Source organism: Olea europaea, chromosome 1 (assembly GCF_002742605.1).
Source record: "Olea europaea var. sylvestris chromosome 1, O_europaea_v1, whole genome shotgun sequence".
Taxonomy (NCBI): Eukaryota; Viridiplantae; Streptophyta; class Magnoliopsida; order Lamiales; family Oleaceae; genus Olea; species Olea europaea.
Genome location: NC_036237.1, coordinates 26,844,965 through 26,870,359, shown reverse-complemented (window position 1 = coordinate 26,870,359; position 25,395 = coordinate 26,844,965). Strand labels below are relative to the sequence as shown.

General features: G+C 35.1%; 3 protein-coding genes across 7 annotated transcripts in view; 1 reads left to right on the top strand and 2 right to left on the bottom strand.

Moving 5' to 3' along the window:
* Window positions 1-7,490, bottom strand: part of LOC111399153 (probable manganese-transporting ATPase PDR2) — a 29,265-nt gene extending 21,775 nt beyond the window's left edge. For 2 of the 5 annotated variants that reach the window (XM_023026412.1, XM_023026403.1), the window contains exons 1-12: window positions 6,922-7,490; window positions 6,237-6,565; window positions 5,317-5,406; window positions 4,133-4,335; window positions 3,731-3,803; window positions 3,418-3,590; window positions 3,134-3,305; window positions 1,889-1,993; window positions 1,702-1,812; window positions 1,533-1,619; window positions 1,261-1,443; window positions 77-127 (exon numbers count right to left, since the gene is read on the bottom strand). In XM_023026412.1, the coding sequence (XP_022882180.1) occupies window positions 77-127; window positions 1,261-1,443; window positions 1,533-1,619; window positions 1,702-1,812; window positions 1,889-1,993; window positions 3,134-3,305; window positions 3,418-3,590; window positions 3,731-3,803; window positions 4,133-4,335; window positions 5,317-5,406; window positions 6,237-6,565; window positions 6,922-6,937 (1,593 nt within the window). In that variant the 5' untranslated portion in view covers window positions 6,938-7,490. Of the gene's footprint in view, window positions 1-76; window positions 128-1,260; window positions 1,444-1,532; window positions 1,620-1,701; window positions 1,813-1,888; window positions 1,994-3,133; window positions 3,306-3,417; window positions 3,591-3,730; window positions 3,804-4,132; window positions 4,336-5,316; window positions 5,407-6,236; window positions 6,566-6,694; window positions 6,790-6,908 lie in introns of all 5 variants that reach the window. The other 3 variants (XM_023026429.1, XM_023026421.1, XM_023026437.1) reach the window with 3 other exon arrangements.
* Window positions 7,491-7,581: 91 nt separating this feature from the next.
* On the top strand, window positions 7,582-16,923 carry LOC111399177 (NADH dehydrogenase [ubiquinone] 1 beta subcomplex subunit 7-like). Its single transcript, XM_023026449.1, has 2 exons — window positions 7,582-8,046; window positions 16,673-16,923. The coding sequence occupies exon 1, from the start codon at window positions 7,597-7,599 to the stop codon at window positions 8,035-8,037; it is 441 nt and encodes a 146-aa protein (XP_022882217.1). The 5' UTR covers window positions 7,582-7,596; the 3' UTR covers window positions 8,038-8,046; window positions 16,673-16,923.
* A 2,608-nt stretch (window positions 16,924-19,531) lies between these two features.
* Window positions 19,532-22,972, bottom strand: LOC111399147 (putative Myb family transcription factor At1g14600). Its single transcript, XM_023026395.1, has 6 exons — window positions 22,369-22,972; window positions 22,054-22,130; window positions 21,929-21,965; window positions 21,421-21,553; window positions 20,992-21,223; window positions 19,532-19,870 (listed from the first exon to the last, which is right to left on the bottom strand). The coding sequence occupies exons 1-6, from the start codon at window positions 22,493-22,495 to the stop codon at window positions 19,595-19,597; spliced, it is 882 nt and encodes a 293-aa protein (XP_022882163.1). The 5' UTR covers window positions 22,496-22,972; the 3' UTR covers window positions 19,532-19,594.
* Between the last annotated feature and the right edge of the window lie 2,423 nt (window positions 22,973-25,395).

The window sequence follows — 25,395 nt, the reverse complement described above, 5'->3', positions numbered from 1 at the left end:
AGAGCATAAAACATCATCATAAAAGGTAAATTCTTGCAGAAGACTTAATATATCAGAGCTAATAGAGTTGCAATACCATGTCATCAGATGTTAATGTTCCAGTCTTGTCAAAACAGCATATATCAACCTGTGGGAGTATAAAGATCAGATAATGTAGAAAAATACCATAAAATGAAAGTAAATTGCAAGTTTAAAGTACAAAATTTATATATTTGTTCCCTTCTTTATTTTATTTGATTGTATTAACTTTGAAATAACATTATAACACCAGAAAGAACATCAAGTACACTGCAAGTTGTGGGGAAATCCTATTAAATGCTACCAAAGAAGATAAAGTTCTAGGAACAACTAATTTTAAATGTAAATGTAGATAGTATAATCAGAATGAAATCAAGTAGAGTGCATTGGCCTAATATAATTGATGTTTTGAGTAACCAATAATCATCATCAGAAGTACACTTCAAATAAGCATTTATTCAACAGAAGTTAAGTGATGTAATTCATGCCTGCTTTTCCATATATTGTAAATTATTAAATTTCTGATACAGCTGGAAACATTTTATGCTCATGCAGAATGCAACAGATTGAAAGATAGACAATTACATGATTGTAAGAATTAGACTTGTGTATAACCAACACCGGATCTTGTCCACCTACATATCAAGGTTGGTTTGATCTTCATTTTAATGGACCATTAAGAATCTCATTACATCAGATAATCTGCGACATAGCAACAGCACTAATAAAAAGAAAAGCAATACTTTAGAGAGTCCACTGACATGAAAAAAATCCAGGAATGGAAGTATTCTATTCTTGCAAGTTGCAACTTGTTGAATAAAAGTAACCATGGCTCAATCCCCTGTATCATAATTATGACTTGGTTGGAATTTTGGTTAAACTAGTGGAGTCCAAGCCGTGATCTTAACTTTAAGCAAAATAAACCATATAAAAACTGAACACCAAACATGCAAATGACACTACAGAAATAAAACAAGAGAAATCTAAAAATGTATTGCAAAATCAAGCCAGAGCATGGTGGAAACAAGTTCCAGCCTAAGGAGAAAGCAACAAAATGATAAGAGAAGATAGCCTGAAAGAATTCAGAATTATGAGCAATATCAAACAAAGACTCCAAATTCAGTTAAATGACAAAAATTAGAATGAAACAAATACCACGCCATTACAATTATCTGTGGCAATAAAGTAAGCATACAATAGCTACTATCATACAAGATCATCCAAAAACTTTGCACTGCTCACCTTCCCAGCAAATGGAATTCGAAATGGTTCTGTACAGTATATCCCACAACGCGCTAGTGCAATTAATGATGTATTAACAGCTATTGATAGCTCCATTGGGAGTTCAGGTGGTATCACAGAAGTAATTATCAATGAACAACTCAAAAATAGCTTGTATTTGCTCCTCGTTGGGTCCTCTAGACCCTAGATCAGAACACATTTTGTTACTATAACCAACGTGAAATTATGAGCAAGTATGAAAGCTTAAACTAATAAAATACACAAAACATTACCTTCTTAAGAACATATCCAGAAGCTATTAAAGCAAATACTACAAGGAACAAAATAAAGAGTCCACTTTCCCAGCTGTTCGCAGTAACCTATATAACATATAAAGAAATTATGGACAGACATATTATAGATTAGCATAAAATCATTCACAAACAATATAAAAAAATTTACTCTCTCGGTAGAAAACAGTATAGTCCGCATCAGTTTCCCCTGACTCGTTTCAAATCCAGTTCGTAGAACAACTGCTATGCAGCCACCATCAGGGGTTTTCATATGAAATGTCTGTCTTGAGGAAAAACGAAATGTTAAAATTTGTCTCCAAATACCCATACGAAATGTAATGGAGGACAAAAATGACCTTATCCGGTGTGTGCTGCAATATCTTTGTACCACCAAAAAGAACATTTGCTTTGTCTCGCCTAGGTGACAGAATCTCTTCAATTCCTCTACCCATTACTGAAACCTGAAAAATGCTTGTTCTTTGAGAGGAGAATTTCAGATAAGAATAAAGCAAAGAATTGTTTCAAAAGGATGACCGTCTTCAAAGCTGTTCCAGATTAGACTCAGTTGCAGTTGCACTTTCTTCAACAAATAAGTTTTACAGGCATGCTTAAACAGTATGGCAAACACAGTGCATTCATAAACAGATTGGGATGGGGTTCAGTAGAGGTGAGATACCATGCTTAAAAAGCTATCAAGTCTCAGTGCAGATATAGAGAATCATTTTGTGGCACTAGTGATGAGTAAAGGGAGGCGACATTTTCTTGGAAGCCACTTGACTTGGCCGAAATCCATTTGAAATTAAGCCCCTGTTTGGCGAGGATTAAAATTAAATTTTTAGTAGATTTTTCATAAAAATTGATGAAATGTGTGGTTGAAAAGTTGTTGGATCCATGAAATGTGAGGTAAAAACTAATTATTGACTTAGACTTAGACATAGGTTTAAATCTAGATTTTAATTCCTACCAAACAAGGCATAAGAGATAATTCCAAAACCTTGAGCTTCAAAGCCTACTTTGTCTTCATATTCCTCCTATATGCAGAAAATAAGCAGCGCAGAAATCTAATCCAGGTCGTACACCTGGGATAAAGCTACTTGCTAATTTGCTGATGCATGCATTATACTTTGCCCCTGTTCGGGCTCCACTTTATTTCCATATGCATTTTTCTCTTTTTATTTTCAACCACACATTCTCCAATAAAATAATATTATACATAAATCCAAAACTTTTTTTTTTTTTTTTAATCACACATTCTCCAAAAAATTACTATTATAAAACACAATTTCCCCAAAAACTAATTTTAATGGAGCCCAAACAGGGGCCTTACATTTTTATGTTGGATCAAGAGAATAATCACAATTTGAAACCAACAAACTGAATATCAATTCTTCTCAGTTTATCCAGATGCAGGTATCTAAATCCAAGGATCCAATTAAAAATACCTCAAAAAACACAATCAAACAAAGAACATATCACATCAGTTTTTCCATATATAGGACACACGGGATTTATCATCAGACCAAGAATACAAGCTTCCCAATTCATGTGGATAATGATGGAAACTTATCCCAAAAGAAAAAAAGAAAGATATTGAATACCACCTTCCATTGAGGGGTTGACTCGTCAGTTAGAATAGCTTCATTAACGATAGCACTCCCAGCTAAAATAAGCATATCTGCAGGTACAGACTTGTTTTCTCCGCTCTGATCAGTAGAACGGCCAATTGAGACAACATCCCCAGGAAGAAGCTCAGTCCCTGACATCTTCACCCACCTAAATCCCAACTTTAAACAGTCAATGCAAAAAAATACAATCCTCCATAAAATAAAAACATGAAAAATCAAAATGAGAGATGATGTTTAAATCGCATTTTTGCATAACATACTTCCCACAACGATACACCATCAGTGTTCGGCTATCCACTTTTACACGTCTAAGCTCAGATAGGGTCTTCAAACGACTTTTTGCCATAGTAGACTCAAACATGAACAGCATGAATAGGGTGAAGAGACTGTAATACCAGTACTCATCTAAGCACCATAGCCCCACACAGAAGACCTAAATGTGACGTTCAGAGTTGAAGTATGAAGTTTAATGTACAAATAGATATAGAATTATAAATACAAAGACAAGTGTCAGTGTAAATCATATTTGGAAAAATGGGAATTGGAAACAAGCAAATCAGAATGACAACAAACCTGAAATACGAAAAATGGTTCCATGATTTGCTCTTTCAGTAATTTTGAGAATGTCGGCTGAGGATATTCAAATCTACATAATCAAGATCCATTAAGCGCCATCAATCCATAGGGAGAACAGATATGCCCTCAACAAAATAATTACTATAAACATAGATAACGCTAAATAATTATAATAAACATAGATTTTGTTTATTATACCGAGTAAAATAAGCAATTGTTACGATGAACATACGCAAATACAACTAACTTCGAAGTAATTCGATCGTGCATCACATCCACAGAGAAAAATTTGAAGTTTTTGATATCTAATATCTCCATGGTATCAAATGAAAATTTCTTCAAATCAACGTGATGGTCATCAACATTGAAATTGACCAAAAAAAGAGTGGTGAAACCTACACATTCCTTCCCCATTTCTCAGTAGCGGCAAAAACTTTAGTGTCAGTGCCATAACCAGTATTTTTGAGATAATACCCAATTTTTTCCTTTGAAGGATAAGGCAGTTTGCAAAAGGTATTTTTCTCTTTTGAATATATGAACCTTTGCTTCCTGAAATCAAAATAAATCTCTTCCACGTCTACTGAATTTGATGAACCTGCCAACTGAGGAAGAAAATAAGTTAAATTGAGTTAAAAATGTCGGCAACAATTACCACATTTTTATAGAAATTCATTTATTTTCATGAAGAGTATAGTTCGAGGAAAACTTTTAGCGGAAGTTGGAACCCCAAAACTTATAAAGGAAACATATAGTAATGATAAGATTGAAATTCTAGATACTATGGTGAAAATATAAGCAATATATTTATCATGAACAAAAGGAAAGTATATCTCTATTGCTGCAGATATTTGGCATATAAATATGTCAAAACCAGAATCTTCCGTTGGCTTTATTTTATTTATTTGTTTGTCTATTTATTGATAGAATTTCAGCCAATATTGCTTAAATTGTTCTCCAAGCTCTAGGAAACAGGCTCATGATGGAGAAGTTCTTAACTAAGTGCAGTCCTCACTTGAGCGAATAGATTATTGGGTCTGAGATGGAGACTGTATGCTTCACATTACCCTCACCCTAAACTGCTTAAGCACACGATTAGGCACCCTGGGGCGTATGCAAACAGGAGATGAGAAATATGAATGGTTGAACGGTCATCATTTTCTGTATTTTTGTCACGCTAGTATTCCAGTTTCTCGCTTCTACATTTTTTGGCCACTAGTACAAAATGAACAAGTACTTTCAATCAATGGAGTGTTGTTTTACTGCATCTCAAATAACATAAAACTTCAGATAGTATGTACATCAAGGCTGCAACCACACCCTCAGGCCTCAATGCCATAAGTATAAACAAACATCTCTTTTCTACATAGACGTACAAATATATGTGCTTACAACTGTGTGTAAATAGGAAAAATATGAAACCTATATTACACAATTGCAGTAGACTATTTGACGAACTTTTGTTCAACTATTGACATATTTACATAAATAGACATGGAAAAACAAAACTATTACTCAGTGTGACCTAAGAATGGAAAGTGCATGCAGAGAGACACAGAGAGAGAGAGAGATAACAAGTATGCAACCTTCCGAAAGTGAAGGGGCACAATTTCCTTAGAGCCAGAGAATTTTGCTGGAGTAACTTTGCATGTATCTGCATGGTGAATATCATTAACCTGCCAAAAAAGCAATCAAAATAGATTTAGTACATAATAAATTAGAAGCAGGCCCTATATGTTTTCAGCCAAAGATTAATAAGTAAAATCATTTTACACATGCACAAACACATTCAGAAAAAGAACATCAAATCATTAAGACATTAGACTGTTGTAATACTAATTAACGAGTATATTCTAAAGTGTCAGCTTTCATATAAGAAGCGCTCCAAGGAGTTGGAACATATCAGAAGCCCATTCTAAAAATGGAATGTCCTAAATTATTTGTCATTTAATTTCCTGCAGCATATAAGATTGTTTGCAGGCAGCAACATGTATTAGTGGGGTGTGCTTTGGGAGGCTCTCCTTGATAGGAAATTATGATGCTCAGTTCACTATTCAACTGTAAATTAGTGCATCACAATGCTTGTAAAACTATTAAAAATACTGTATCTTTGAACAATGTTAATGTTTACAGACACATAAAACATAAAATTTGATTAATAAATCCAGGAGTAAGGAAATATGAAAGAGAAAGTACAAAAAGGTTAACTACAAGATCTGGTCTAAGAATTGGAGAGATGAGAAAATGCATAAATAAATTATTGAATTGTATCAATCTTCAAACTGTGCAAGCAGAACTAAAAAAGACACCATAAGGGAGATGAGAAAATACATAAATTAACTATTGAACGTGATCAACTTTCAAACACTTAAATCGAATAATGACATTTTCTTAAAAACAAGAAAAAGGAATAACTTTTAATTGCACAATGACATAAAACTGCAAGAATAACAGTAAGAGAATGAAAATATTAGAAGTGATTAATTTTTGGGACAGTAATGTGAACCTTGGAGTATTGAACAAAGCATTTGAAGTCAACAGACCAAACGGTGAACAGGAAAATGAGAATGTGTAGAGCTACAAGGCCACCCAGTACTACAAAGGCATCCACAGCATCTGACCTAGGGACTATAGCTGCCAACCAGGCACCATACATAATAGCAAACGGCCACAAATCCAACCGCCATGCCCAGTGCCTCTTCCGCAAAAAATCGACACTGTCCACCACTTTCCCACCCATGTAGAACCTTGACATTTCACTTCTTCTGCTACTTATATTCCAATTCTTAGTAATTTCCTGGGTCGGGAGGAAAGAAAATTTTGAATCTGCTACACCTGTGGGGAAATAGGTGAGGAATTTTTTTCTCTTCAGTATATTGTTAGTAAAAGAAAAATATCACTCAGCATACATGAGAAGGACTTCAAATTTGTGAACCTTTTTTTTTTTTTTCATGATCTATTTACCTATAATAAGATACAGATAACTGAATTTCCTTTAAATTTACTTCAATTTCAGCAATGGAAATTCTAGCTTTGCAATCTTCCCAAGCGTTTATACTCTGTTAGAAAATCGTGAATTCAAAAGCAATCACATCTTTTTTCTCTCTTTATTGAGTTCAGAAAATACAAACCAATCACAAAAACAGAAAAGCATGAATAATTGGATCAGTTACTCTACTTTTGCCGGGAACCTGGGAAGTGGATCATTGCTAGGAAGGAATGGGACTTGGCCTGGACTACTCCATCTAATCATTATTCCAAACCCGCCCTGCAACCTCATTCCCATTCCTACCCAGGGGCCGGAGCCACCTGGGGCCTAGTGGCGGCAACTGCCCCCACTGGATCTTGGTCTTGGTTATTTCAACTGTTACACTTGAGGGGCAGCCAGGTTTCAAGGCAAGGAGAAAACCATAGACAAACGCATCAAAAATTCAAGAGAAATGTTGCCGAAAAAATCACTGTCGCCAGAGGTAGATTAACATCAAGAAACAACAATTACGGAAAAATAAATAAATTATAAGGAGTTGAGTTGAAATTAAATCATTGACAACAATTAGATCGAGTGTGATTTCAACATATAAAACCCCTTTATACACTAATAATAAAATCCAATACGACCTTCCAAGTTTGGTGATAAAGAAGTTGAGTAGAAATCACTACAGTACGAGATAAATTGGTGCCAAGGGGGTGATGAATATTTCTCCCAGTATGCCTCTCCTTCACACCAAATTGTTCCCAATTTTTAGTGAAATACTAGGAAGAAAACCATAGCCACCTGTCCCCTCTGCTCTATGACCAAGACTTGCCGAGGCATTACAAAAGATTTCCCAAAACGATGTCGTTATAAGTATAATAAATGGACCAAAATGGACCGGTTCCAACCGTACCCGGCCCGATGTCGGCGTATAGGCCCAAACATCTACAGCTCGCGAAGAATTGAGGAAGAGCGAGAAGTAAATTTCACCCAAAATCGAAGATTCAATCAATCATTCAATCCGATGGAGGTGCCGGGTTCATCAAAGAAGATGATAGCTACACGGGAAGAGATGGTGGTGGCCAAGGTGCCAATACCATACAGAGACCAATGCGCCCATTTGCTGATCCCACTGAACATGTGCAGGCAGGCCGAGTTCTATTTGCCCTGGAAGTGTGAGGCGGAGCGCCACACGTATGAGAAGTGCGAGTATGAGCTTGTCATGGAGAGAATGCTCCAGATGCAGAAGATCCGTGAGCAAGAAGCCAAAGTAAAAGGGTCTCATAGAGGCCAGTTGCCCATTCCGCTCATCCCTAAAACAGCCGATGCTTGACCATGAAAGGTGATTTCTTTAAGCCCTTGTTAAATCTAATTGCGGGTTCTATGAAATTAACAGCATGATGATGTATTTAAATCTGGTTATTATTTACATTGTTCGTTTACGTTATATTTTTCCTTATTGTGTTCTTGATTGATGGGTTTTCTTTATTTCTCAAGAAAATTTACGTTTTGCATAATCTGAATGGGAAGCTAGTGTGCGGAACCAATGTGCTTTATGAAGTCTTACCTACTCTTGACAAGATGGTTGAAGTATTTGAATAATCACTTATTCTTACTTTGAATTTTTTATTAATGGGGTTTGAGTTTTTGATTAGCGGCATTTTCTTTTTCTTATGAATATCTTTTTGAGATTATTGTTATGGGAAGAAACTCAATTATGCAGCTCAATCCACAACTGATCAACAATGGAGGCTACTTTAGCTGGATGACTGAATGTAGAATCAATTTTAAGAAGATAATAGAATTGAGAGGGAAAAATGAACGGACCGCGAAAGAGAGAATAATGGAATTCTTAACAATTATCACTGAAATCAGATTAAAGATGATTCTTTTTAGATGACATGGTTCAATTCATATAAGCAATAGATTAAAAAAAGGACTTATAACTGAATTGACAAAAAGTGTATTAACTATACTATTACACTTTGTTGTTACACTTTGTTGAGTGCAAATACAGTGAGTGATCGTAAATATGGTAAGTGTAAAAATGGTGAGTTGCAAGTACAGTATCGTCTTGTTTAAATGATAAACGGTGAGAGAGTGCAAATATGGTAGGCGCAGTCATGGTGAATTGCAAATACGGTATCTTCTGACTTAATGAAACAGCACCGTTCTAGAATTCAAATTATAGTTAATTGCCGTTATTCTCTCTTCCTCTTTTCTCTGGTTTTTCTTCTCCCACCTGGTTCTTCTTCCTCTTTTTCCCCATTGATTCCTTACATGACAAATATCTGAGTGTTTTTTTCATAATTTTTTACTTTGAGCTTATTGATGGGCTTCTCTTTTCTTTTTTTTTTTTAAATGAATTATCTGGGTAACTCATATAAGATTATTTTATGGATTTGAAGTAATGATTGATTTATTTCTTGTGTTTCTGTGGGTTTGATATCGAAGTTGCTTTTTTACATATCCATGTTTGCCTGTTTGCTAAGTTGTACGTAATTGTTCTAATTTGAATATTTTATTAATGAATATTTGTGAAATTGAGGGTTCACATACAAATTGATGCCTCGTGTGTATATGTACTAATATCTTTTATCAAATTTGTTTTGTTGATCTGTAGGTAAAGAAAATGTGTTATTTTATGTAAAATTATAAGCATTTTTTTTTTCTTTTTTCTTAGAATCTGTTAACAATAATGACAGTGAGTTCAAGTTCATCAATACTAGGATGCCGTCGGATAATTTCTGCTCAAGTTACCTGGTTTTGACTATATATTGTTAAACCATTTAGGTTATGGCTGATTTTTCAAATACAAGTGGTTTTCCATAAAAGTTCAACATTTTCTGATTACCTCTTCTTGTGGTTTCCCTCTTATTTTTAGTAGCCAATTAGAACTCATCTATACGATTGTTAATGCATTCTTATATAATAGTCACTGGGTTGATGATGTGATCATGACCATATGGAACTGTGTTGAACTAGGAGAAGACAATTTTTTTTTTATCATTTCCTTTCTTTTGTTTAAAATAGAACATTTTGCTAATTGAATCTATATTCTTTACTTATGTCTCCGTCAAAAAATCTTCAAACATCCGAGACTGATAAGCAAATGAGGTCAGTCGTTTGACCTTCCTAGTTAGATTGTGTACTCATTCTCATCCTGATGGACACACCAAGTTCTCATATATAGAGGAATGTTAATATTCTGATGTTATAGATTGTTTCGATGGTACTCTGGATCTTGATGCATTTTTTATTTATTAATTTGTGTTGAACAAGATACCTTTGAAATCTGAAGTTAAGATGATAAGCAAGAGAATTAAATTTATCTAAAATTTCTTTTATGTAGATTTGTTGCCTTCAGGGATTTTAGAGTTACTTGATAAATAAAAAGAGAATCGTGTCAGCAGTGGCACTGAGGTGAAATTTTGCTCAGGTTTATAAGTCAGTCAAATTCATTTGTAACTTTTAGTTTGGATATGCTCGCCTAAGTTTACAAGTTACTTTGTTTATTTCCAAACTCCATCTGCGCCTATGTGGGGGATTTGGCCTATACCGTAGCCATATATTAGTAATAAAAATCACACAAGGGAAGGGGATGCGACCTCGAACTTTGCCTCCAATCTTACAAACTGAGGATAATAAGAGCAATGCAAAAAATTAAACTTAGAGGTACTACTTAATTTTTTTTTTATTATTTTTTTAATAGATAATCAAATATTTTATTAATTAAAGGATAATACACAAGAAGCATATTATCAATTTAAACAAAAAAGAAACAACATGAAATTGGGTAGCCCGTCTATATGACTAGTATAAGCAGCATTAAAACAAGTAAACAATGTCAAATGAAATAATCATCTAATCTGCTCTATTATCCGTGTATAATTATCAAAACAGCAATTGCTTCTTTCTCTCCACATACACTGTATGACGTAACCCAGAATAAGGTCCCAAACAAGCTTATTGTCTTGATTACGCAATTTCTCATGCATGCTTGTAACATATCTTTCATATGCCTTGACAACACCCAATCGATGTGTTGAGAAGTCGAAAATCGTTTCACAGCAAATGAGCACCTTCAAAGTGAAGAAACAAGTGGTCAATCGTCTCCCTATCTTTCCTGCACATATAACACCACCCTATAACATAAAATCCCCTTATTCGAATATTTTTAACCGTTAACATCTATCCCTTCACAACCATTCATGGTAAAAATGCCACTCATGGAGGCAGCTAACATTGCCATACCATTTTCTAGGGAAATGAACTCTCAACAAGTCCCAATAAAAATTCTAAAATAATAGCCAACTGAGAAAATACCTCTCAAGCCGACCTCCACTTGCTACAATTTCCCTTTCCTACCTTGATGTACACCCCATACAAAGAGGTCAAAAGTAGTGCATAATTATCCTATTCCCTGTCTTGCAAACCATTCGCAAAAAACAATGTTTCAGCTAAGACTCCCTTTATATATATCTAGGACATCGTTCACTATAATAGACGACACTAAAGCAATAAGATAAAAAGAAAATAATCCCACCCTTTGTAATTGATTTCCACACCAACAATCATCCCAAAAACTGATAATATTACCATTTCCCATCAAAAAAGTTTATCTATCCCGAAAGTCTCCACCCTTGACTGATATACGGCCACAAACTTACCTCATAAGAACCACAACTTTCGACTAAGCAACATCCCCTATTTCGCTACTATAATTTCTCTCCAGAATCTCTCTCTCCCCCCACTCCGAATGACTACTTACCTAACAAGACCTTATTAAACAATAAAAGACTCCTCAATCTGAGACTCTCCAACCTTATGGGAGAACAAACTGTACCCAATTAACGAAATGAAGTTTCCTCTCCACTTCTAACCCTTACCAAAGAAACTCCCTTTGAAGCCTCATTAATCTTTTGCCATTGCAACAAGAGTAGGAAACAATGACAAGAAATAAATAGGGAGATTCGATAGAGTGGACATAATGAGAGTGAGACGGCCTTTGAGAGATACACACGTTTCCAATCTGCTACCCTCCTCTCCATCCTTTCAACAATACTGTTCCAAATATATATACTTTTAAATCGTGCTCCTGAGGGAAAGCCAAGATATGACATAAGCAACTGCTCAATCCTAAAATCTAATATAGCAGCAACTCCACGTTATTGACCTCTTCCACTGTGATAGCCTCAGATTTCTCCAAATATATCTTCAATACAATTACAGCTTCAAAGCACAGAAGCAGACGACGCAAGTTCCTGAATTACTTAACATCTGCATCACAAAAGATTAGCGTATCATCTGCAAATAACAAATAAGATGTCTGCAATTTATCAATCATAAACTCTCTTAACAAACTCCTCCACAGCCTTCTCAAGCATCCAACTGAAAGTCTCCAGAACAATAACAAACAACAATGGAGATAAAGGATCTCCTTGCCTCAGACCTCTGCTACTTCGAAAATAACCTTAAGGAGTACCATTTACCAAAATTGAAAAGGAAATAGTAGAGATACAAAACTGAATCCACGACATCACTTATCCCTGAAGCCACATCGCTTGACCATATATAAAAAGAATCTCCAATTCACGTGATCATAGGCTTTCTGAATATGAAGCTTACGTTACATCCCTGTAACCCCAAGTCAGTCTTAAGTCAATGCATTCATTTACTATAAGTATGAAATTCAGTATCTGGCGCTCTTTGACAAAAGCATTCTAAAACTTAGATACCACTTTTCCAACACATCGGTTAATCTATTTGGCAGAATCTGTGCAATAATCTTGCACATTCCACTTGCTAAACTAATAGGAAGAAAGTTCTTAATATTTGTTGCTGCCGGTTTATTTGGAATCGGCACAATAAATATAGCATTAAAACTTCTCAAGAACCCACTACACTGAAAGAAATAAGGACATCTACAATGTCCGGTCGCACCACTTAGAAGGTACTACTTATATCACAAGAGTTCATGGAAATGTTTTTTTTTTTTTTTTTTTTTTTTTTTTTTTTTTTTTTTTATGATTCATTACCATTCTACTTCTGAACATAGGGGAGCTGAAATTGATCCAACCTCAACAGCGTAAGAAGATATCCCATCACATTCTTAGGAGTAAAATTGTGATTTCATCACTATTAATCCCTTCACGAGCACGAAATCAACCACGGCATTACACTCTTGATAAATATGTGAGACTTTTGTACAAACTCTAGGCAGAAGGCATTTAATTTATTCTACTACAGATTGTATATTCTGAGGCCAGTGCCTACTGGTGGTGGCCAATTTTATTGCTAACATGGAATCTAATTCAAACTAGACCTTCTTTAAGCCTGACTGGGATCAGAGTTTAAGTTATTGCATAAATGCTCTCAATTCTGTTTCCAAATTGGTTTACTGTCCAAAAGGTCAAAGAAAACAGTACTGATATATCTTCACTATCTCATAGACTTCCTCCTCCGGATCCAAGACATGGATGACTGTTTTTGCATCCATCAGTGTTAAGTTTGAGAGATTACATCTCTGGTTTTACCCATTTCACCTGGATTGCTTATGCTGGGGTCGTCTTCTGGAAATTGGTGCCCTTATCATGTGCAATGTGAATGTCATTTATAGTGTTCCCCGAAGAGTATAGCTTGGCTTTGGAAAGCATAGGAATAATGTTATCAATCCAATCCTCCAAATAGTATGGCCTAACTCCATAGCTTTATGTTTAGGCTTCACATGATTCCACTCAATCCAAAGAAACCAAAAGATGAAATTAGGGAATAAGGTATGAATATGGCCCAGTTTAAAACTGTGAACCCAATTTTGCAGCAAGTCAGATGCATCGAGTTAACAGTTACTTATTTTAAGTGAAAAATATTCCTTATTTTGATAGTATGTGAGGGGCTATACTGTCAAAACAAGTTAATTATTAATGACTTAAATAACAGTACCAAAATCCATATTCCTAAATTCAAATATTTCTAAATCATAAGAAAATAAATTCATAGATTAGTTATTCTAAAGCTTATTATTCAAATAATAGTTGATAGTATGTTCAAAATTATGAAAACAGTAAGTACTCTAATTAACCGCCTGTCTGGAGCTGCTTCTTCAATGACTTTTAAGCAAAAAAAGAGCCGTTACCACCAATTATGGGTCTCACTTGAGAGATGGGAAGTCAAAAATGATGCCATGATTGAAAAATAACGGTCAGAAAATAAATTTTTTGACAATAAAAGTCCATCCCAATAGAAGTATGTTGCAAACTTTGATAATATAATTTGAATAAAGTTTCTAGAATATTAGCTTTATATTAGTTTATTGAATAACATAAATATTACAACCAATAACAGGTTATTTAAATAATAAAAAAGGTTAAATTGCAATCAGCATAGCAAGCACGAGGTGTCGAACATTATCTTCATAATAAGCTTTAGGAAATGCATTCCCTCTTGAGATCATCTTAAATCAGAGTCATCAGTCAAGTCTGAATGTGAAGAATTGAGAGTAATCCGTTGGAGTGAATTTATTTTGGTATGTGTTTTTATTTGTGGTGTGTGTTTAACACCAGACTTATGTTTGTATATATTATATTGGGAAAATTGCAGCAACGGTCCCTAATCTTTTCATTTTTTGCATACTTTACCCTAACCTTCATTTTGTACCAGCGAAAATCACTAACCTTTCATAAATATGCACCCGAGGTCCATTTGAACGGAAATCATCCAAAACACTATCAGTTGATCTGGGAAAATTCCTTGAATTATCTGCTACCACGACGGTTTTATTGGATGTTGATACCTTTTTGGACAGTTTTATTGGATGTTGATTCCTTAATTTTCCTAGTCAATTGGTAGTGTTTTGGATGGTTTTCATTCAGGTGGATCTCGGGTGCATATTTATGAAAGGTTAGGAATATCCCTTGGTACAAAATGAAGGTTAGGGTAAAGTCTGCAAAAAATAAAAAGGTTAGGGACCACTACTGCAATTTGCCCTATCATATATACACAGACGGCACAAACTAGATTATCAAATCATCTCTTTGGTCTTATTCTGGCATTGCATTTGTATATGAAGTCTACTTCAGACTTTACAGAGCATTTTTGGGCCAATTTTAGATGCATAAAGTCTTAATGTCGTACCTCGAAAGACCCCTTTTGTATGTCTCTAGTCCTTTAATCTGGCCTTCACACTTTGTCCAAAACACCTCAAATGATCTGTGAGTTTCCCGCCTTCCAGTTTAAGACTCTTGTTGATGTTATGTTTCAAAGAACTTCCATCAATTTCCTGAGTCAAAAGACCATGTCTGACCTTAGAAACTCTTTCTCTTTCTGTTTTGATAATAAACATAACTTCATCAGTTATTGAAGCATATCTTTAACTGTCAAGTGGATAATAAATCTCCATCTTCAAATAGATTTGGTAAAGTCAAGAACAAATACATTTGCCAACTATGGATAATTAAGTAGAAATGAATGCCTTTAAACTAGTTATCCATAGAAATCCACAATGGCAGTTGAAACTCAGAACTGTCTCGTAACTCTAGTCTCCCTCTCTTCTGCTTCCAAACTCCAAATTTAGCCAAAAAAATTCTGGATTTACAGTCCTTTAGCAATATTAATTCTTGGTTAACATGTACATGTGACCAACCAAATCGTGATTAATGGAAATTCCCATGAATCTTCTTATTTCTTGCTACACATTACCTTGTTATTTATTCCTTTCACCATACGCTACCGATTGGATGAAAGCCATGATTGTGTGTCAGACATGCTGATCCGTTCATACGAGCTGTGTGCTTCATAGTAACTTTTTCTTTCAGTCAGTAAGGGTATCTTAATACGGTATAGAATTGGTTTGGGAGGTTAGATATCTGGGGGCTGTCAGTTTGCATGTTCAGCATTGGGACACTGCCATGTACTGTATATAAACGAGTGGTCGGTTTATGCCTTGTATTGAGTGAAAAGCTTTCTGAGGGAAGCGAATTGATTAAACCTAAATAGAGAGCTTTAGCTTTTAAAGTTTCATATCCTGAATAAGAAAAAACCTTAGGCCTCTGATCGAAGAGATGATGCCTCACTCATTTACCTGTAGAATCTGTCTCTTTCCTTCGTGGCATGACAAGGCTATATAATACATCCTCTTTATGGGGGACTCAAGTGCACTAGAGACTAAGCTCATTTAGCTTAGCTTCACTCTTCAGAATATTTTTTATATGTTATCATCTATGTTACCATATTAGGTGCTCATCTGTATGGATACTGTACATGTACTATCCTTATAAGCGATTTGGGTTTGCTTAATTATTGCAAAGGTCAATTTTCACATCGTGTTGTGCTTTAATTTTCTGCCTATCTTCTTACTAATTATATTTTGGTTATTGGCATCTTCATCCTTCAAATGAGAGCCCTGCTAGAAGTAGTTATAAAAATAAAAACAGTTTTAAGAAGTAACATATCTGGCTTGCTTTCATTACATGTTAGAAAGAGCAATGAATTTATAGAATGATATTGTTCAAGACAGTGCTTCCTCTTTGTCAAGTACCAAAAATAATCTAGTGACTTTATCTATGAGAGATTTTGCTGCCCTTCTCCATGGATTAGCTTTATGTAAAAAAAAATTGAACTTGATATCCTGAGTACTTCAGAATTATGGTTCTGGAAACCAAGTCCAGGTAGTTCTGACGTGTATCAATTTCAGTTTCTGATTATTCATTTATCCACATGAATCTAGAAACCTGGCATGTATCTGCGTTGGTAATCCTACATATCTTTGAGCTATTGAGGACTTGAAACTTGAGAAGCTAGCAAGTTGGCTCTTCTATGTTTAAACATTCTGTACAAATGTAGTTACAACAGCTAAGGAAATTTTGCTGCTATCATTAATATAATATACTTGCCGATAATTTTCGCCAGTAGCTGTTCACAGGCTTTCTTATTTCCTTTATTGAAGTACTCGCTGTTTCTTTTCTCTCCAGGAAGAAGCGAAACTGTGGGCAGTGGCAGTCATGGAGTACTTATTTTGAAATTGTTTTGGTGTTATTTAAACATGATACTAAACTGCAATGTCTTTCATCTAGTAATCTAGTTCCAAATAAATACTACGTCTGACATGGTGATTGTCCATCTGACGTCTGTTTTACAATGTTTATTCTAAAAAAACGTCTTGGTGTTTTGATCCTTCATCGGTGATTACTAGTTCGAATTTAATGGGAGTTTATTATCTTAACTTTGTGAAGCCTAGATAATGTCATACTTACAGATTCTACTTGTAGAAAATTGACTTCTGTTTTGGCAAAAGCCAAGCAGAATCATACTATCGCATGCATGTTCTTCTAACCCAGAAAGCAACTTGTTTAGAACTACATATATTCTTTTTTTCCTTTCTTTTTTCAGAAATGTTTTATTTTGAGAATCATTTGCTTACAGTATGTAACCATTTTAAAACGAAATTTGCTTCCATACTAGTTCCAAGTATTTTTGTCCATAGTAACAACAAATGGGCTGCTTGATGATCTTAAAAAGCCAAATAACATTATAAGTCATCTCATTCTTGTCTCTGAAGATGTAATTTGTTTAAGACTTTAAACGAGAAAGAACTTTAGAGCACCCTTGGGGTAATGTGCCAGGTGTTGTAGTTAATCGAGTAGCTTTAGAACGTAAAAGCTCGTAATGAAAGACCTGATCTTTCTCATAAAAGTAATTATTTGATAGGCTAGCAAATGGAGTTCTGAACTTGCTGTTGCGAGGCATGGAAAGTGATCAAATTTGAGTTTAAAGCAGTAAATCCTTTAGATACTCTTAAGTAAAATAACAAGTAATTATCCTCCGTTCTCTTAATTGAAAGCTCGGCCCATACTTTAAGTACTTGTGCTTTGAATTTTGCATAATTCGACTTCATCTTCATCAGCATGGGTACTTCACACCACTCAAGGGTACAATGTATTGTGATCTTTTAAGGTGTAGTTCTGAATTTGAGATTGAAATTGCAAGATGTAGTTCTGAAAATCGAAAGATTGTTGCAACAACAATAAATGTGAAAGATTTAGTTTGTTGAATTCTCTAACGTCTACTTCAAGCTTTACACACAATGAATAAGGATATATCAGGAAATCATCCAGCGCTCGAATTATTTTCTTGTTACTTCTTCGTATAAATTTTAAGTTACCTTTACATTCATATATGTTCACCCACTGCATTATATTTATTTTAACCTCAAAAGTTCGGCAATTTAATTTGGAAAAGATTTTTCAGTTTGCATAAATTTAGGATCGTCATATTGATTTTAAGCTTGGCCTTGAATGATTTTTTATTTTTAATTTCTTTATTCCCCAAATGAGACTAATTGACATGGTAAAATTTTACTCTTGCCACCTCATTGTTAATTTAACAACTCTGCATTGGGAAAACCCACTGAAAAGTTTTTGGGACTTTCTGAAGAATCCATGAGAATGGAGACAAAGCTAGCCTATATGATTTGCCTTGGTAGTGTAAATATAGCACAAGTCCTCCTACTTTTGGTAAAATTCAATTTCTCTTTCTAAGATTTTATTCATTTCTTTCTAATACAAATATTTTCCTTTCATGATTTTAGTACAAAGACTTTCCTCTTTTTTCCCTTATTTGCTTGTACAAACTACAAATTCCTTTTCATTGTGCAAATTTTAGCTTGCATGATTTCCTTTTTCATCCTTCCTTTACTTTATTTTTATTATTTGTAAAGTAGATTAAAGAAATTAATTTAAGTCAAATTGAGGCTTCGTCCGATTTAGAATTTTTCAGAATAAATTTTTGGAGGATTTGTGATTAAAAAGTTAAAATATATATAGGTGTATATAAGGATGTCAAACGGGCCGAGTGGCCGAGCCCGAGCCCGAGCCGAGCAGGGGGCTCGATCCCATGAGTCGAGCCTGCTCGGCTCGTCGAGCCCACGAGCCATTTTGACGAGTCCACGAGCTTGGCTCGTGGGCAAGATCAAAAAATTGAAATTTTTTTAAAAAATGTGCCAAAAAAACTTAAAAAAACACGAGCTCGTGGGCCGAGCCGAGCTAGCTCACGAGCAACGAGCCGAGTTCGAGCTCGGCTCATGAATTAAAGGGTCGAGACGTCTCGATTCGACTCGACCCATTGTCATCCTTAGGTGTATAGGTAAAAATAATTTTTTGAAGAACAGGAGATTGACATACATTCTAGAACATACAGTTTCGTCTTCATTTGTGTCTATCGAACTAACCATTTGACTTTTCAAATCAAGCGAATATAATTGAGTGGTGACAATGACTTGTAGGTAATAAAAATATTGTGCTGTACATTCTGATTTGATTTTTCTATGATTATTATCTGTTATGTCAAAAATAATTATTGTACTATTTACTATTTCAACAGTTTCTCAGTGCTATGTAAATTTGATTTGTTTTGTTTATCCTAGTTTCAATAATTTGGACTTTGTCTAGAGTAGTTGGAATTGGAAAAGACTTTCTATTTTCCACACAGCATTCAATTTAATAGACGGTCCAATAATTTCAAATTCCAAGAGCATGTGTAGCAAGTTTCCTATATTAAACAAGACAAAGAAAGTTACATTAAAAAAAAAAAATCTTATGTTGACTCGTAATCCATTCCAATCTAACATTACGACGTTGACCACATGAAATCAAGAACTCTTGAACACACTAAAATAGCAACACTACTAATGTAGTATAGCCAAGACCTAAACCTACTTTAAGGAAACTAATGTTTAGTAAACTAACCACCCAAAATAGTTGGTAATCGAACACTTACCTAAGACCATGCAAGAATATATCAGACAAGCCTAAACATTGGGTATAGAAACAATGATAGTCGATCGAAATATAATGTATAGAAATTAAGAGCTGAATTCAAAATCCTTCTCTACAAGATCAAGCACCACATAGAGCAATAGAGAGGTCTAGATTAACATTGTGATTTTGCGAAGAAGCCGAGGGTCGATTAGTGTTCAAACTACTGGTGTAGGTCGACGATACTGCCTCACTCATGATTTCGCTTGTGGAAGAACCATTACTTTTATGCAATGAGAGCGACAATGACAATTCACAACCCTTAGTTTCGTCACCTGCAGTGTGAATATGGCATGAGCTCTCGAGTTTCCTTTGCTTGAATGATTCACATTTTTCCTTCTCTTGGTTCGGAATCACCTATCAAACAATAAAAGGCGCTAGTCGATCGTATATCTCGAGTGTGTACGAATCATAACTTTGTCTAATTCTATTTTGTCCAGAATACTAAAAGAACAAGAATTAATTTATCAAACCAAATTGAGCATATTCTTAAAATAAGGTGGCCCATTTCTATTAAGTCACTGTCCCCAAATTTGTACACACTATTCCACTGCATTAAATGTCTCATTATGAATTCTAAAAATTCCCCCCAAGAAACAATCCCACAGTTCAACTTGTGAGATATTACTATGTACTACTGCACATAACCTAGGTGACCCCCCCCCCCATGTAAACCATTGGATCGTTGAATGTGGACGCACGTACTATTGCGCGTGCCACATGCAATTATCCAATGACAGCAGAGTGATGTACACACGTGCCAAACAAGTAAAATAAAAAAGATTTTAGCTCAAATATTAAATTCACAGATACAATTTCAATGGACTCAAAACTGCATTGTTTACAAGTCAAACCATGAAAAGTTTCAACAAAGAATTGTTAGTCAAATAACACTTGGAAAAGATTGTGTACAAAGATTAAATTCTACATTCATACACAAGAATTGTAATCCTACTTTTTTCTTTAGGCGGCCTTTGCATTAAAAAGGGTAGAATTATTGAAAGAATTTATTTAGGGCATAAGATTTCAAACCTCACTGCCACAATTTTCAATCATTTCTCACCAACTTTTACAACTTTTGGGGGTAAGCATGTGTTGGTTTATAATATTCTAAAGTATTTGAAAACATGGCTTCTTGTTCCAAGAAGAAACTTATTCCGTGCTTCCATCTTGAGTCATTTGATTGTACAAAGAATAATCCTATGCAGTTCCACTGGGTTGCAGTCAAGGCTAGATACTAGGCTAAATGAAAGGTGACCTATCATTTAATGCCACTTAGACTACGATTGTAATTTGGGTAGGACTAAGTAGCATTAAGTTGACTAATTAGAAGAGTGAGAATAAGAATTTTATTTTCCAAAAATGCATGGAATAGAGAGAGAGAGTTACACACAATCCTCAACTAAAAAGCTGTGCAAAAAAAAGGTTTTGAGAGATAATGGAAGAGGTAAAAAAAGGGAAAAGTGCAGTTATTGTACCTTGAAAAACTCAGATTCTACTAGTGAACCTTCAGTGGCTAAAGAATTGAGGTTGTGTAAGAAATCAGTGCACATCGGAGGTGTTTCTTGAACCTGCCATTTGAATTTACTCTCTCCTTTGACACCTTTCTCAGCCCTAGTCTGCATGTAATCATCATCACAATACGGATTTGCGACTGACTCACTTATTCTTTGCTTCTCTGAGAAAGAATTAATCTCCTCGATTCGAGCTCTGACCAGAATATAAGAAAGCAAAAAGAGTATCAGGATTGCTCATGCATAAAATAGATAGTTTTTAAAAGATAAAAGCACAAGACAGGTAGATTTGCATGCAAATCCTTTTTGTTTCTGGCTACAACCATTTTTGAGAAGTGAGCCCAACTGCCCAAGGCTGAGGCTGTAAAATCTTAACAAAAAAAAAAAGCTCACCTTTTTACAGGAAGAGGAGAATAATAAATGAACTTTGAATCTGATCTTTCTAAGGGATTTTCTTGTTCAACACATCCTTCTTGATGATCTTCTTCAAGAAACTTTTTCTTTTGCTGTGTACTGCTGCTTCTGTCTACATTTGAATAAAAAAAGTATCTGGTCAAATGATTTGGGAATCTGTAGAACGGCAGTCTTCATTAGAAATGCCAATATTAGAAGATTTTGAAGTAAGTGTGGGTTCATTCTCATGCTTATGGGAAGCAACTTTATCGGGAAATAAGTAATAAATGAAGGGAGATATTCACTCATTTCTAAATCTAAAAGATATCAAAAGATACTATCATCAACATTAATCATCATTAGTTCCCAAACTGCCTCATAAAAATCTATAACCAATGAAAGTCTTTGGTACCATATTAAAACTGTGTCTTTGTGGGATTTTTACCTTGACAAAATCCATCAAAGTTAAATGGTTGAGCGTAGAAGAGAAAAGACAAGGAATATGTACCTTGTTTGCTCATATCAGACTTCATGCCTCTGTACATCTGTTCAACAACAAAGAGAGACAAACCCAGAAATGAAGAAAACCCAAAATGGCGAGAAAAAAAAGTGTAAAATTGAAGATAAACCAACCTGTAGATGACTTTTAACATGAGAAATGGTGAGTCCTCTAACATCCATCAACTGAAGAACAAGCTTTGGAGTTGCCTCTGCGGCATCAGAAGAAACAAGAATCAAGTCAAGAGACCAAATAATAACTTTCTAACATTAGCACGTGAATCCTCTAACATGCAGAGTCGCAGATACATGCACATGGGTTCACAAGAAAAAGGCACACCATGATCAAGGACAATCAGTTGAAAAAAAAATCAAAGACCTGAATAAAAGAACAAAACTTGACAAAAATCCCTGCTAGAATATAAACAAAAAAAGCCAAAAAAAACTTACTGTCCTGGCCTCCAAGCCTCTCTATGGCATGAACAAAACACTGATGAAGATCAGGAGTCCATCTTAATCTAGGCACCCTTGATCTTATGTATTGCCTCACCCCGCTGTTCCTTCCACAACTACCCATCCTTCAATCTTCGTTACAAAAACAAAGAAAAAATAAATAAAATCCCCGAGGGTCTTCTCGAAATAAAGAACTTTTGAGGGGTTTTCTATATAGAGCTTCAAGAACAAGAACCCCTTATGTTGAGCTTTGAAAAGAATACCCTTTTTAGGCAAAACCCGTTACAAATGTTGAGGTTTATAGCTACAGCATATATAGGCTATGAAGACAAAAAAGAAAAGGAAGAGAGAGAGACGAAGATGAAGAGGGTGTCTGCAAATTCCTCAAGAGGTACTGATGGATATAGCTATGGGTACTGTTGTGTTTCTTATTTGTAATGCTGCAAAAGAGAAAAAGAAATATCTGGTCCACGAGGTTCTAATCTTCACCTGTAACCCCAAAATGATTACCATTACAAATACCCAACTGTATGCTGAGCCATTCCTGCAGCTGCTTTGACTATTCCCCTTTCTCTCTCTAGAATCTTGTGAACACGCTAACGTCGTCATGATCATAAAATGCCCAGGAGTATGTACATTTCATTAAATATATTTGCCAACAGTACTGTCATCGAAACCTTTGTGTAATTATTACTTTTGTTTAATTTGATAAGTTATTTCTTTTCTTAATTAATTTTATAAGGTAGAAAAGTCGGTCAATAGCATTTTTATTTTTATTTTTAATTTTAACAAATGAAATGACAATCTTTTGACACCACATGACATCGTAGTATTTGACAGTCGAAAAAATAAACAATTATTTCACCAATCAAATATTGTGAACTCGAATTATATCAAAGATGATGTGCACTTTTGGCGCTTGTTTTAGTCTAATTCTTTTGAAAAAATATATTTTTCAATAGTATTTTGACATAATTTTAACAAGATATTTTTCAATAAAATAATATTACATGCAAATTAAAAAAATTTCCTTATTTTTTAACCACAAATTTCCCATCAATACACTATTTAAAAATTCATTCTTTCTTCCAAATTAGGGCTCAAACGAGGGCTTGGTGTACAAATGGCTTTTTCATTTTCCCACTAATTTAACCATGTCATCACTGATCATATTGCTAAATATTGACCCCCGGGCATAGCCTAGTGGTACAAAGGACGGGAGTAATGTTATCTCACGCCTTACTGGCAGTCGCAGTATGGGGGTTTGATTCCTGAAACATGAAATTGGACTCCTTGTAGGCGAAGTGTACAGGCAGCTCTTGTTCCCTGACTTGTTAGGGCACATCTCGCGATTTACCTCGCTCACAAAGCTCTAGGAACGGGACGGTGAGGTCCTCAAGGTTGGGGTTCAACCTTTATATTGCTAAATATCATTCAAATCACAATTTTGATTGTTCCTCTATCTTATGGTTTATTATTATTTGGGTAGGTCTATAACTACCACCATTGAATTATAATGCACGATATAAAAATGAATCATACTCCATCTTGACGACTCTAGGAATGATAATTTGGTGCCAGCTTGAGTTACTTTTGGGCATACAATTGGTCAAAATTGGTTGTCAGCCATTTTGGCCCGTGAACAGGGCCACTTGCAGCAGCTTATGGGCAATGTGTGAAAAAGCAAGTAGCTATAGTTGCTTGTTTACATAAGCAGACACAGTCGTAGCTGCCTGTGTTCCCGGGCCAAGCCTTATTTTTGGGCATACGATTGATCAAAATTGCCTATGAGCCATTTTGGCCAATGAACATGGGCCACTTGCAGGCAGCTTGTGTGTAGTGTGTACAAAAGCAAACGCTCAACCTTTATATTAAGCATTCTTCGTCCTTACAATGTATCTGTAGAATGCATGAGTGCTCCCTTTCCACGATAAATCTGTTGAAATCTACTTAACATGCACAGCGAAAAATTAAAACATATTTCGATTTTCACTAAGAATCACCTTTGTATTTAGATAGAAATTGTGATAAGATTGTACCTTTTCCAAATCTGCAAACTTCTTTGCTATTCTTTTCGTTCTAACAATCTTGATTCGCCACCCATAGCTGTCCAATTGTCCAGCCTCCAATGGTGATCTATATAGAGAACAAGATTGCGCTGCCAGTGTTTTCTCCTCTTGTGCTAGCAAGAATAATTATGAGAAAAACTTATGGATTGAAAACCCTAACCATGTATTTATATAAGCCCAAACGGGTCTGGTCCGGTCCGGTCCAGTCCAATATTTAATTAATCAATTTAATTAAATCTGGTCCGTGAATTAATTAATCCGGACCTATAAATAACCAACCCAATTAATTAATTAATCCAATAATTGTTAAATTAATTAATTGACAAATTGCAATCTTCCAATTCTCCTTTGTGTGCGACCCATCAGGTTCCCGATCACGATGTCTAACGACGTGAAATATTATTTTGATCTAATCAAATTTGATAAATTAAAACATCCTTTTAATTTATCATCAATTCACACTCGCCGTCCCAAATTGACATCCAACAATGTGTCAGAGCAATACGTGTGACGGGAAATGTCACGTGGTATGACAAAATCAAACTCGTTCGTTTACCGTGAAATTATAATCCCTTCGTCAACATGATCCGATCAATTACGAGATATGAAAGTGTATCAATCTCGATTATCGATCATATCTTTCACTCCACTATTAAGTCAATATAAGTCGAAAACTTCTTTTCGACTTATGAGTACACCTTGGCCAAGGATTTCGTTATCAACTTAATTGAATGAAACGCAGATCATAATCTCTAACTATCTAAGAGTGACGAATCCTTTATTTGTCAATCACAACCTTCATACGATTCTTGACGTACCCGAACGATGTCGTATTAGCGGCCCTTTGCAGAGCAACATCCAATACCGTCAAAGTATGACTGTCCTCATATAAGGTACCATGACGACCTCAAGTCAAAGGACCAATTCCACTACCGAACGTTAGAGATTAACCACT

Coding starts and splice junctions, on each gene's coding strand:
- LOC111399147 (XM_023026395.1), bottom strand. CDS start 22,495: ATGGGTAGTTGTGGAAGGAACAGCGGGGTGAGGCAATACATAAGATCA. Junction 21,224..21,420: donor TCTCCTCTTCCTGTAAAAAG/GTGAGCTTTTTT, acceptor TATTCTGGTCAG/AGCTCGAATCGAGGAGATTA. Junction 19,871..20,991: donor TAGAATCTGAGTTTTTCAAG/GTACAATAACTG, acceptor ATTGTTTGATAG/GTGATTCCGAACCAAGAGAA.
- LOC111399177 (XM_023026449.1), top strand. CDS start 7,597: ATGGACCGGTTCCAACCGTACCCGGCCCGATGTCGGCGTATAGGCCCA.